Source organism: Copadichromis virginalis, linkage group LG2, assembly GCF_057382275.1.
Source record: "Copadichromis virginalis isolate Kocher_CV1m ecotype Utaka linkage group LG2, C_Virginalis_male_GT1.1, whole genome shotgun sequence".
Lineage (NCBI taxonomy): Eukaryota > Metazoa > Chordata > Actinopteri > Cichliformes > Cichlidae > Copadichromis > Copadichromis virginalis.
The window spans coordinates 35,903,173-35,915,454 of NC_140619.1; the positions used below are offsets into that span (position 1 = coordinate 35,903,173).

The window sequence follows — 12,282 nt, forward strand, 5'->3', positions numbered from 1 at the left end:
ACGACGACGACGACGACAGGAAAACAGAATACAAAAGCCTCCGGGGGGAGTCGGGGATGAGTGAATGCCTGCAGTCGGATAGTCAAGTTATACGTAATGAGGAAAGTTTGGAGGGACAGCGCATCAAAGGAAATATTTTGGAGGCAGGTTCCTATTAAAGTGGCACTCTGACTTCAGTGGCGTAAACATCAAAATTACTATGTGCGAAGTGGCCATGGGGGAGCAGGACGGGGAGATCTCGGACGTGGAGCAGTGCTCCTCTGTGGCGGAGAACGGGGTCATGTTGGTGGTCAATCACAGCCGGGCCCGTCCTCCCCTCAGCGTCGTGCTGGCCACCGTGCTCTACTGCGCTGAGTTCATCACGGCCGCCGTGCTCTGCAGCATGTACCATCACACCGAGGATGTGATCTGGATGAGCTTCACCATCGTCTTCATGCTGGTGCCCGCTGTGCTCATTCAGCTAGCCTTAACTTTCATCAACAGAGACCTGGGTCGGGACCGTCCTCTGGTCCTCTTCCTGCACCTGCTGCTGCTGGGCCCGGTTATCAGGTAATTGGGAAACGTGGCCAGTGTGTGCGCTTGAAATCAGGATACTTTACTGCTTGTCATTTTTGTTATTACACCTTTTTACCCACAATAATAAGGTTCGTCTGTGATAAATTACCATTTTAGGGGCATTTAAAAGCAGAAGAAAACATCCCCAGTACCCATGAATCCAGTTTAATTTCCAGTCATTCCATTTTTGATTTTACACTGTAGGGAAGTTCACTAGATGTCAGCCACTGCTGACTGCATGAAACGGTGACAAGTAGCACATAAACAGACAGTTAAATATATGTTTTAGCAATAATGTTACAGATTTTTACAGACTTGATGTTTCTTTATCTGCAGTGCAGTATATAAACACCTTACGACTTTTAAAACTGAAAAAACAAGAGCGGTTTTTCACTGATTGCTGACATGTTCGAGACAAAGCAGTTAACAGAGAAAACTTGCATGTTGAATCTCATTAGTTCTCCTTAAGTCCTAAGTGGGCATGCAACTTCCAGTTTCCATGAACAGTGCAGGACAGTTAATGGTCTACAAATTGACAAGTTCTGCAGAATGCATTAAAGCCTGGCAGCAACCTCTGAGAGCTGGAATGACTCTGCAGCAGGAGAAAACTATGGAGACAAGTTGCTTAAAGACGTAAGATGCATGATATAAATGAAAAGTAACACCGGTTAGGGTTCAGTACCTTCATGAACTACAAACAAACTGCCACTTTAATTAAATCTAACAAGTCTAACAGTTGCAAACGTTGGAAAATTTCATTAGCTTTTGCTCGCGTACCCAGTAAACTGAAAACTGCATAGGACTATCAGTCATTTTTGATAGCTCATAATCTCCTGTGGTTGTAAGGCAGATATTCTCATAATCTACCCTCTCAGATGAGTTTAAGCTGCCTTTTTTCTTGTAATATCTGTTTTTTGACATTTCATCAAACACGACAGGAAGTCATCTTTGACTCTGCAAAGCTGTAATGAACTCTAATTTGGCCACGCTTAAATATATCCACATCCACTGATGTCAGTCCCTTGCTGTTCACTCTTGCAGCACTATGGTTGAACCAGTGTTTTTGCACTGAATAAAGATTTGCAGGTTTGGTAACCGAATCACACTCCAGATGGAAAGCGCGTCCATTGTGACGAAGAGGCTAGATGAGTGAACATCACAACCTCCCACATCCTTCAGTGTGTTGACTAGTAATAGACTTCAGAACAAACAGCTTGTCCGATGATATCCGTCGCCTTTTTTAAATGAAAGTCTCCCTGATGGCCAACCGCTCGACGGTTGTGGTCACTCTGTCAAATGACTGCACAACACTTACTCATGCCTTTGTAGCACATGTTTCACACTTATGACTTGATGCCACTCGATAGTATGACCTCATCTTATGTTAATGGCATCCAAAGGTCTCTGTGCTGCAGACCAGTCAGGCAAGAGAAAGAGGAAAGGGGTTTTGGATGTTGCTGCAAAGGTTTCTTGAAATAACGCATGCTTTATTCTATTCTTGTAGGTGAGACAAATGAGCACATCTAGGAAAAAATAACACCAGTGCATACATTTCAGTCAAGCAACAATGAGTGTATGCTAGCTTTGATAAAGCTAGTTCGTTTTTAGAGGGAGGAGTTCTGTTTAAATATGCTCAGCTTGCACTTCCATGTCCGTTGATCTGAGCTGAGATACCTGTTTGGCACATGTTGACTGATGTAAGAAAACACAGGTGGAGGCGTACCATGTATGAAAGGAAACATGCATGAACTTCAAACCTATGCTTCCGTCCCTGTTTCTCTCCCTGAACTTTGATTTGTCTCTGGAGTGCTCAGACGTAATGACGTGCATTTACAGTGAAACTATAGGGCGTGTACCCTTTTGTCTTCTGTTGCAGATTAGGTGCCCTGGAAAGAACAGTTTGCAGAAGGAGGCACGGCTAAAAGTTGCCTTAATTTATGGCTCAGCTTTCAGCAAAGCCTAAAAAAATCCCAGTTTAAATATATTTGAGCATAATTTACATATTTAAAAACAGATTGTGATTAAATTATAAATAAATGACAGTCACAGGCAATGCTTTGTAATGCCAATCAAAAGTCAGGAAATCTCAAGTGCTGAGACAACACTATTGATCTAAGCTTATATTATGTAGTGTAGTGTTCAAATATGGTAAAAGAATTCAAGACTCACGTTGTTCCTGTTTTACCAGTTTTAGTAAGTGAAAATTGCATCGCAAATCATAACAATGTAGCAGCGACATATAAAGAGTATCTACTTGCATGCTGGATTGCAAAATAGAGCAGTGGTTCTTACTGTAAATGAAGTAAGGCCACAGTATCTGGCATCCAGCCACTAGTATCTAATTATTAACATATATAAGAGATAAAGCCACACGAAAGAGTAATACAGAATGATATTGGGAGATGTTAGCAGCAGGAAGCACAACTTAACATTGGTAAAAATTTAACTACATTTACTCAAGTACTGTACTTTTTACAAGTTGCACAAAAAACTTTACACTGTCTTTAAGACAAACAGTCAACACACTATGTGTCTCCAAATGTGGTGTTTTTGAGTCTTGGTGATGAACTCAAGCTTTAGTAACCTGACAAAACAATCTTAATTAATGACTTATTGATTCTCTTGAGTGAGCTGGACGATAGAGAAGCCTCCATTATGGAGGCTGCTATCAGAAGACGGGCACACTGTGTCCAGAACGGAGTAGCTGTGGTCAGCACTAGTACAGAGTCAGGCTGTTGGTTTGCTTGATGCTCAGTTGGCACTAAGAGTCCCAAAGTCTGCCAAAACATTATCCCCCACACCATTGCATCACCACCAGCAGCAGCAGAAGCCTGAACTATAACACAAGGTCGGATGGATTGATGCTTTCATGTTGTTAACACCAAATTCTGACCCTGCCATCTGAAAAGGCGCTGCAGACATGATCAGACTGGTCGGACCAGACAGACTTTTTCTAATCTTCTCTTGTCTGATTTTTGTTAAGCCTGTGTGAACGCTAGCCTCAACTTTCGGTTCTTAGCTGGCAGAAGCGGCACCCAGTGTGGTCTTCTGCTGCTGTAGCCTATCTGATTCATGTTCAGAGATGTTCTTCTGCATTCCTTTTGTTGAATTTGAGTTACTGCTGCCTTCCTGTTAGCTTAAAGCAGTCTCGCCATTGTCCCCTGTTGTCTGGAATCAGCAAAGGCTTTTTGGCGAGAGAACTGATGCTTACTGCATATTTTCTCTTCTTCAGACAATCCTCTGTAAACCCTAGAGATGATTGTTTGGGGAAAATTCCAGTAGATCAGCAGTTTCCGAGATACTCAGACCAGCCTGCCTGGCACCAACAACCATGCCACATTCAAAGTCACTTAAATCACCTTTCTTTCACATTCTGATGCTTGGTTTGAACTTCAGCAGGTCATCCTGGTCATATCTACATTCCTAAATGCACTGAGCTGCTGCCTTGTGTGTTTTTGCATTTGCATTTTTAAAGCAGTTGAACAGGTGTACCTAGCAAAGTGGCCAGGAAGTGTTTGTTGTTGCTTCCACGTCACAGCTAAATAACTTCAAACACCCCTGTAGCTGGATTATGAAAGGAACCAATCAGAAGAAGACATTGTTTTAAATAACAATCCGGTTTAAAGTATTACATCTAAAGGATATTAGAACTGTGAGTTATGCACAAAAGTTATAGTAGACTGTACGCATAAAACAAAAAAGGGGGAAAAACCATGATTGGGACCTTCTAATTAATAGGCATAGATAATTTCACATTTGGCGCTTTAATAAATGGGTCCTGATCATGTTAACAGTTTCAGATTGTGTTTTAAAGGAGCTTAGAGTGACTGATTAAAAGGAGAAAATATCAAGGATGGTCCTGCTGCCGACCTTAACAAAAAACAGCTGGGTCTGTCAGCTGTATAAGTTGCTGTCTATCCAGCACACATCTCACCTCCACCTAAAAAAGCTTTGCTCATGCCAGTGATTCAAAATGGCCTTTGAAGCAGTTTTCTGCTGACTGCATGTCTAATGCTTTTCAGTTATCATCCATTGTGTATCTGATGCCTGCCGGTAGTGCAGCAGTGAGGCCGGAAAACAGACACCATGATTGTTTCTGCAGTACAGCTCATCCTGTTCTGCATCATTATGGACCGCGCTGCTGTGAATAAATCACCTCTGGTGCTTCTTGGCTCAGATGGGAGGCTTCCTGTGTGACTTAGGGATGGCGTAATTGCTGATCTCGTGGCCACACCGTCAGACATACCATATCTGCTGTCAAGAGAGGAATCTCAACCCTTGATGTTCACAGATAACTGTATAGATGGTCCATTTTTTTCAGAGCCTTGTATTACTGGTGCATGCATCTGAAAATACTCTGACAGTCAACGTAAAACAAAGACGTTATCTAATGAGAAACTTGTCTTGGCTTGTCTCTTTAAGTGTATGAAACCAAACCAGGGATACACAACACATAATTGCTTTTTTGTCAACCAGGACTAGTTGAAACATGCTGAGCGTCTTATGTGTCTCAACCTTAACAGTCTGAGGAGGCTTTGCCACTGAAGCTGATGGCATAATCCCAAGTGACCAAAACAGGAGGATGTTGCTAAAGACTTACTGAAAGAACTTCCTGAATGCTCTTCTTCCCTATATAGTCAGGAATGTCAGCATTTCTTGAGTTGCTCAACCTTGTGTTTTTTAAAGGCAGTTCCTCTTCTTTCGTGGGGTATGTGGCCCGCAGTGCTGCTGTATTTGTACACTGAGGGGACAGATTGCATGTTTAGACTGCAAATACAGAGCAGCAACCAATGTTTCCTTCTATAAATCTATAAGATGCTTCTGTTGAAGTCGGGGTATTGATCCTCTTTGCAGGTTCATTTGTATGTCATGCTGTTGTTGTTTTTTTCCTTTCTCTAAGTGAAATTCAGCCTGCCTCTTGGTCATTTTACAGACTCCTAAGTGGAGACTGGCTCAGGTTCAGTGCCATCATTTTGCATCCCGAGTCTACTGTACTGCCAGAGTTCCAGGAAATGATATCAGATTGTGTCTTCTCCGTAACGCTGTGGCAAATCCTGTACATGAAAGTCAAGTGGCTTTTCTGTGACTGCCAGCATAAAGAATAAAGTATGCGTGTGCTTGTGTGAGGCTGAGTGACTATGCGATCTTTTTTCCTACTTGCCATCTAAGTGTGGGTCAAACACAGTTCAGGCATTGAACAGTGGATCACATAAACACTACAGCTTTCCTAGAAAAAAGCAGCTGAAGCAACAGTGTCGGAAAAGGCATTCCAATAGAGTGATGTGAGATTTAGTGCTCCGGTGGGAATACTCAGAGGGCTGTGTTTTGAATACAGATGTACAGCGCTGTCCGTTCCTGGTTATTTCAAATGAATATTATTACAGTGTTGGCATACTTGCACTTTGGCTATATCACCTAAGTCCACATTCAGTTTATTTTTCCTTTTCATGACGTTTGTTGAGCATTCAGAGGCTTTATTTGAAGCAAGCAGCTATACATTTTCCACAGAAATCCTTTTCAGTGCAAAACCTGTTTTCCCCTCTTTATGAATACTGCTTTTTTTCCCCCTCTGTGACCAAACACTGAGAGCATTTACCTTGCAAACCTTAAGGGAACCACACCCTGAGACTTTCTGGTAATCCATCCAGGCCTTGTGGAGCAGGGTAGTCCTCCTGCTGAGTGCCCCCTGCTGGACTCTCAGTGCTGTGTGCATTTATAGCTGTGATTTGCAAACAAAGGCTTGCTCATTCTTCTGTGACATGCATAAGAGCAGTGTTGTGTCAGTGCCGTAATGTCCCAACCTTTAAAAACAAATTCCCGACACATGAGCCCCAATCCTTTCCCTTCTTTCCTCTCACACGTCTGATTTGGATCCTCTGCTGCCCTTCAGCGCTCACACTCTCATGTGCTGATTCCACAACACAGACATCACAACATACCAGCGTGGCGTCCTCTAAGTTAAACCCAACATCGCACTGCCCTCTGTTGGTGTGAAAACATTACTTCGCTCACTCTCACACACGCCTCTCTCTCTTCCTCAGGTGTTTTGAGGCTCTGGTGATCTATTTTAAGGCAGGTAAAAAGGAAGAGCCTTATGTCACCATCTCCAGAAAGATCAAGCTGAAGAAGGGAACGGGGACAGAGATGGAGTGGGAAATTGGCCAAACGGAGCGCATCCTGGCCACGCACAGGAATGCCTTCAAACGCACCGCGGTCATCCAGGCTTTTCTGGGCTCCACGCCGCAGCTGACGCTCCAGCTGTACGCCACCATCCAGGAGAAATACATCCTCCCTACAAGAAGTAAGAATCACGGGGGGGTTTCAGATGATTATTCCAGTATGAGGGTATCTTTAAAAGAAAATCTTAATAATATTAAAATGATGAAAATCATTCAGGTTGGCAGCTCTTTATAACTATGAGTCATCACTTTGATTTGATAGTGTATCAAAGAAACTGCCAGTGTTAGTTTATGTAAATGCAGTCCGCAAATACTGGGAGATTTACAGCAGAGCTATAAAATGTTATTTAAATGTCACATTGTTAACAGTTGTATCACCTTTAGTAATTACAATATCTGTAGATAAGTTGTCGAGTATGGCAAGGTTTTCCCAAGCCAGCCAAGACTTTGTAATTCAGTGTGTGTTGTAACTGAGCTCCTTGAGGAAGACGCCTGTGCAGACACCCTGCGGAGGAGGATGCCAGCAGAGTTTGAAAAAAAGTTGTTGTACGACTTCATAAAGAGAGAGAAACATGCAGGAAGTTTGTTTAGCAGCTAAAAATAAATGGATAAATGAATCAAACCGCATAGAACCAGTCATGGCATGAGTAATCTGATACACGTTGGCTGTGTTTCTGGAAATACTTGGATGAATCTTGAGAGTGGTGCAGTCTGTCTCTGAGATTTCAAAAAAGCAAAAGCTCTGTGTAAATCTGAGTTTCTGTGACAGCTCAGACGTGGTGAAAGAAACCACAAAGAGTCGACCTTTTATGCACAAAATGCCCGTTGCTTGCATTTTGACACAAAATATTATGGGAAAACTTCGCAAAATAATCTGAACTGATGTCTGCAGAATATTGAGAGTGCGTTCTTTTGTCAGATGAGGTTAAGATGGATTTGTTAGGCTCAGATTTTAGCTTATCGTGTCGGCTGTCAACCCACAGAGGTGGGTGTTGGACGGTAAGGAGCCGTTAAAGTGCAAAAGATGTTACGTTAATGATATTCATGGATGGCGCCGTAAATGTCTGTGAATGTGTAAAAATGCTGGCTCACAGGATTGCTGCCATTTTTAAAACAAATCTGGCAGAAGGAGAAGGATCAGGCATGACAGTGATCCAAAGCACCTTGAAAAAATTGTCAAGTCAAACTTTGACCCGGACGCGTTGTCTGGCTTAAGTTTAGAAAACATTTTGGGTTTTTCAAACTAAAATGACAGAAAAACACAAACTGGAAACAACATTGCCTGATAAATAATAGAAATCGGTGTTAAAGAACTACACTTCCACGCCAAGCAGGACGGGGTTTGCATTAAAAAGTAAAAGGTAGAGATGAGAAGTGTGGAGGGGGCGGAAAAAAACAAGATTTAAACCGCAATAGTTCAAACGTGTACTGACTTTTGTTGCTTTGGGGCATGTATTCTTAACAATGTATATTTAAACTTTTTTTACTTTCTAATTTTACACAATTGAAAATATGCAAATATAAAACGGATGCTCTAACTTTAAGCTTGGTGACATCTGTGCTTACAAGCAGATGTGGTGTAATAGTTTTTAAAGAACTCCTGGGACCCAAAGCAAACTGGTGTTCTGGGTTTTTTTTATTTACAGCTTCAGGCATAAATGTTGTTGTTTGTTTTCTGTGAATAATTGAGATCTAGATTTTTTTCTGCACACTGCTTAAGCGTAAAAACGGCAAATGTAAAGCTGCTGAGAAGCTGGAGGTGTGCAGTCTGTTGTCTGTGCTCGTTTCTTCTTTTTTGACACTTTGCCGTTTCCATTTTTATTTTTACATGATTTTATAATAAAGTGAAGAACATTCATAAGCAAGTCATAGGTTTGTAGACTTCTACATTTATGCAAAGAGTCAATGTTGGTCCTTCTTTACAATTTATGCAGTTCTCTTTTGCATGGTGGATTTAAGCTTCTGTGCTAAATTCTAATTGATTCCGATTCAAGTTTTATCAGGACTGAGAGCTGATCAATTTGTAGGCGTCTGCCTTTCCACTTGCTTTTTAAGAAACGACCATGGATTCTTAAGCAGATGAAGATGTGGGGAGGTTACTAGTCATTAATTCAGAATGTTAATTGATCATCTCTGAGCCCTTTAGACATCACTATCATGTTGGAAAGTGTTCAGATTGTCACCACGTTGCTCCTGAGGGGCCACACGAGAAATTGGGACTGTTGTGGACGTCCTTAACTTGTGCAGCCGTCCACAGTAGTCCCAGTTTCTCATCTGCCTCTGCCAAAACATCTGGACATGATTATATTATTTTGCCCTTTACCAAAGAATAGTGACTAAAAAAAATAATAAAATTTAATTTTGTTTTATTAAACATTATTTTTAGGTATGTGTGGCAAAGTATAGATGTCCTGTGGCTAAAATTAACAAACTAAAAATAACTAAAATTCAACCTGTGTTTTGCAATTAAAACATTTTTTTCATGATGTTCTGGAAGTAGGAGGTATATTATGTGCAAGAGCAGTAAACAAGCCACAGACAGACAACACAGAAGGTCTACAGAGCATGTAAGAAAGCACATTCTCACTGTTTAGCTTGTTAACACGTCAGTCTTTGCACTGCTTTTAGGACAACTTGAAATTTTGACCTGATGATGGCACTAGAGGAAAGACTTTTTTTCCCTCTGTCCATCTAAAAGTAGTTGAGATTGTTCAGAGTGGAAGAGAATGATACCCAGGCCAACAGCCCAACTTCTCCTCCCCTCCTGCCATGCTGCTGGTGCAGTTAAAGAACAGTTTGTTTGTTTTTAACTCAAATGCTAATATCATCTTGTTGAATTGGCAGAATTGCAAGCTACATCGTGACCTTCAGAATATATAAGTGCTTCTTAGTTGTTTCTTGGACTTGACACATTTCTGGAAAACCTGATAATCCATCTGGATATTTCTGGAAAAGTTGCCTTTTTCACTCTTAGTGTCCCATAAATATTCTGAGGGAGTTCAAGTCAAGTGACTTAACAGTGATTTCAAGTAGTCCTTCAAAGTTTTGTGCTCATTATCCTGCTTCAGTGGGAATCCTTTCCCCAAAAAATGCATTCGAGAGAATGAAGCAGGTCTCTGATGAATGGATGTCTGCTTGAAAGACTGGTGTTGATCTCCCTAAATCCAGTGAAGGCTTTACCCCATCATGTTTCACCACCATTCTCCGGTTCTTTTTCTGCTACTTCAACAAATCTCACATTTTATCAGCAGCATGAACTTTTCTCCATCATTCACAATGAAATGCTGCTTTGTCTCAGCTGACCATTAGATTTGGTTTCCCATCTTGATGCTGCTCGTCTCAGAGAGCAGTATCAGAGAGCATTTCTCCAATGAACTTTTACTGAATGAAGTTTTTCTTTGTTGAGAAAATCACTGTTTTTCTGATGAAGGCGCTCTTGTGCTTTTTTTTTTTTCAGTGATGGTGTGAACACTTTCGATTTGGAGCCAACAAATTCAGCTCCTACAAAGACTAGATTAATGCTGAGCCCCTCTTTCCTTGCAATAACCGATCGATCTCTGACACCTTCACTTAGTTCTAACACCTGATGCTTCCCTCTTTGCAATGCTCTAGTTATTGCACTGCAGACTCTGCAGTATATTTCTTATTTTCGTGTCAATGAACTTCCTGAGAATTTCCAGGTTGACATGAAATTTTGATGCGGTGTCAGACCCTGCTGTACGTCTGTTAAATTCTGATCCTTTTAAGTGAATAAATCATGTTCTCTGTGCCCAAACTGTTAATAAAGCTACTTTGTAACAGTTTATAGTTTCTTGTGATTTTTGAGAAGTCTAACAGGTCACTTGTGTCTGTGTTTCCAGTGGTGCTGATGGTCATCACCCTGATCTCCATCACCTACGGGGCCCTCGTGTGCAGCGTTCTGGCCATCCAGATCAGATTCGATGACTACAAATTACAGCTGCGCCCCTGTGCTTACCTGTGCATGATTGTCTGGAGAGGCTTGGAGATTGCTACCCGGGTCACGGCGCTGGTCCTCTTCAGCACGGCACTCACTCATTGGACGATCCTTGTCGGCATGGTTAACCTTCTTTTCTTCTTCTTCCTCCCCTGGGTTGAGTTCTGGGCCAGGAAAGGCTCTCTAACTGAGAATGTGGAGAACAACTTTTCTAAGCTGGACACTGTGGTGGTGCTGTGCATGTTCACGTTGCTGTACGCCTGCATAAACATCTTCTGCTGGTCGGCGGTGCAGCTTGACCTCACCCATCAAGAGCTCATCGAGAAAAGGCAGCAATGGGGCCGCCTGGCCATGTACTACTGTGGGCGCTTTATTGAGAACTTCCTCCTCATCACGCTCTGGTACTTCTTCAAGTCAGACTTTTATGAGTATGTGTGCGCCCCGCTGTTGGTGGTCCAGCTGCTGGTCTGCTACAGCCTGGCTGTGCTCTTCATGCTCCTCTTCTACCAGTTTTTCCACCCTTTCAGACGCCTCTTCAAGTACAACGTCCACGACTGCCTGCACTGCGTCTGCTGCCATAAAAAAAGGCGTGGAGAGCAGGGGAGTCGAGGGAAGCCGGCACACTCGTACTCTACGTCAGCCACCATGGTGGTTGGGGCGGAGGAGCCGGTGGAGCTGCTGGACACTCAGGGTTCACAACCTCCTGACCTCACCAGCCAGCTTGGAGAGCGGGAGATGGCTATTGTTGATGATATGATGGAGGCGGCCTAAGTAATCTAATATAAAGGTGCATCGCTGAACAAAGTCTGGAGTAGCTAATATGTGTGTTTTTTCAGAGAAAGTGAGGTGGCATGTCAGAGAACAAACTTTTGCCTTTTTCTCTTCAGTTCAAACTTCTCGTTCTGTAAGGTATTTAGGGTGACTCCTGGTGTCCCATACACTGAGGGCCCCACAAAGGTCGGTACACGAAATAATGTAGCGTGCCGAGATATGCAGCGACACACAAAGGCCGCTGTTGAGAGGGCCGCCTGAGCCAGGTGTGAGGGGAAACGTGCCAAGTGGAGTGTCCCAAACATCGACCAGGAGACCACACTGTTTACTTAATCTCAGGGTTTTCATAGCATGAAGGCCCTTTTGCACAGGTTTGCATCTGAAGTAGGAGACTTATTAACAGGGAAAAAAAGTAAAAACACACTAACAGGAGGATGACAAGTAAAGGTCAGAAGATGAATTTATCTTCCTCATACCAACTGCTGTGATGAATGCCTCGTCTTGTTCATTGTCCACTGTGGCTGGCTTTTGTTTAAAAAGAAAAAAAGGGGGGGGGGGGGGGGCTTTGTGTTGTGAAACAGAAAATTACAAATGTCTAAAAGCCTATGAGAATATTTTTGTGTCTTGTGTAACACACAGGAAACTGAGAACTAGCCTTATTTTTGATGTTGCATTAAGGAGACTGACACTGATGAGCTTCTATTTTATTGAAGTGCTTTAAAAGTCATTCTTATTTTTTAATGTTTTGTCCTGTTAAAACAGTGCCTTCACTGCTACTACTGTGTTACTTGAACAATAAATAAAATTATATCTGAATATTCA

The 12,282-nt window shown here is 42.3% G+C and overlaps 1 protein-coding gene across 1 annotated transcript; it reads left to right on the forward strand.

The window, feature by feature from the left end:
• Positions 1 to 188: 188 nt before the first annotated feature.
• On the forward strand, positions 189 to 12,282 carry xkrx (XK related X-linked). The gene is made up of 3 exons (XM_085433113.1): positions 189 to 549; positions 6,597 to 6,856; positions 10,595 to 12,282. Exons 1-3 carry the CDS (start codon positions 200 to 202, stop codon positions 11,458 to 11,460), a joined length of 1,476 nt encoding a protein of 491 aa, XP_085289239.1. The 5' UTR covers positions 189 to 199; the 3' UTR covers positions 11,461 to 12,282.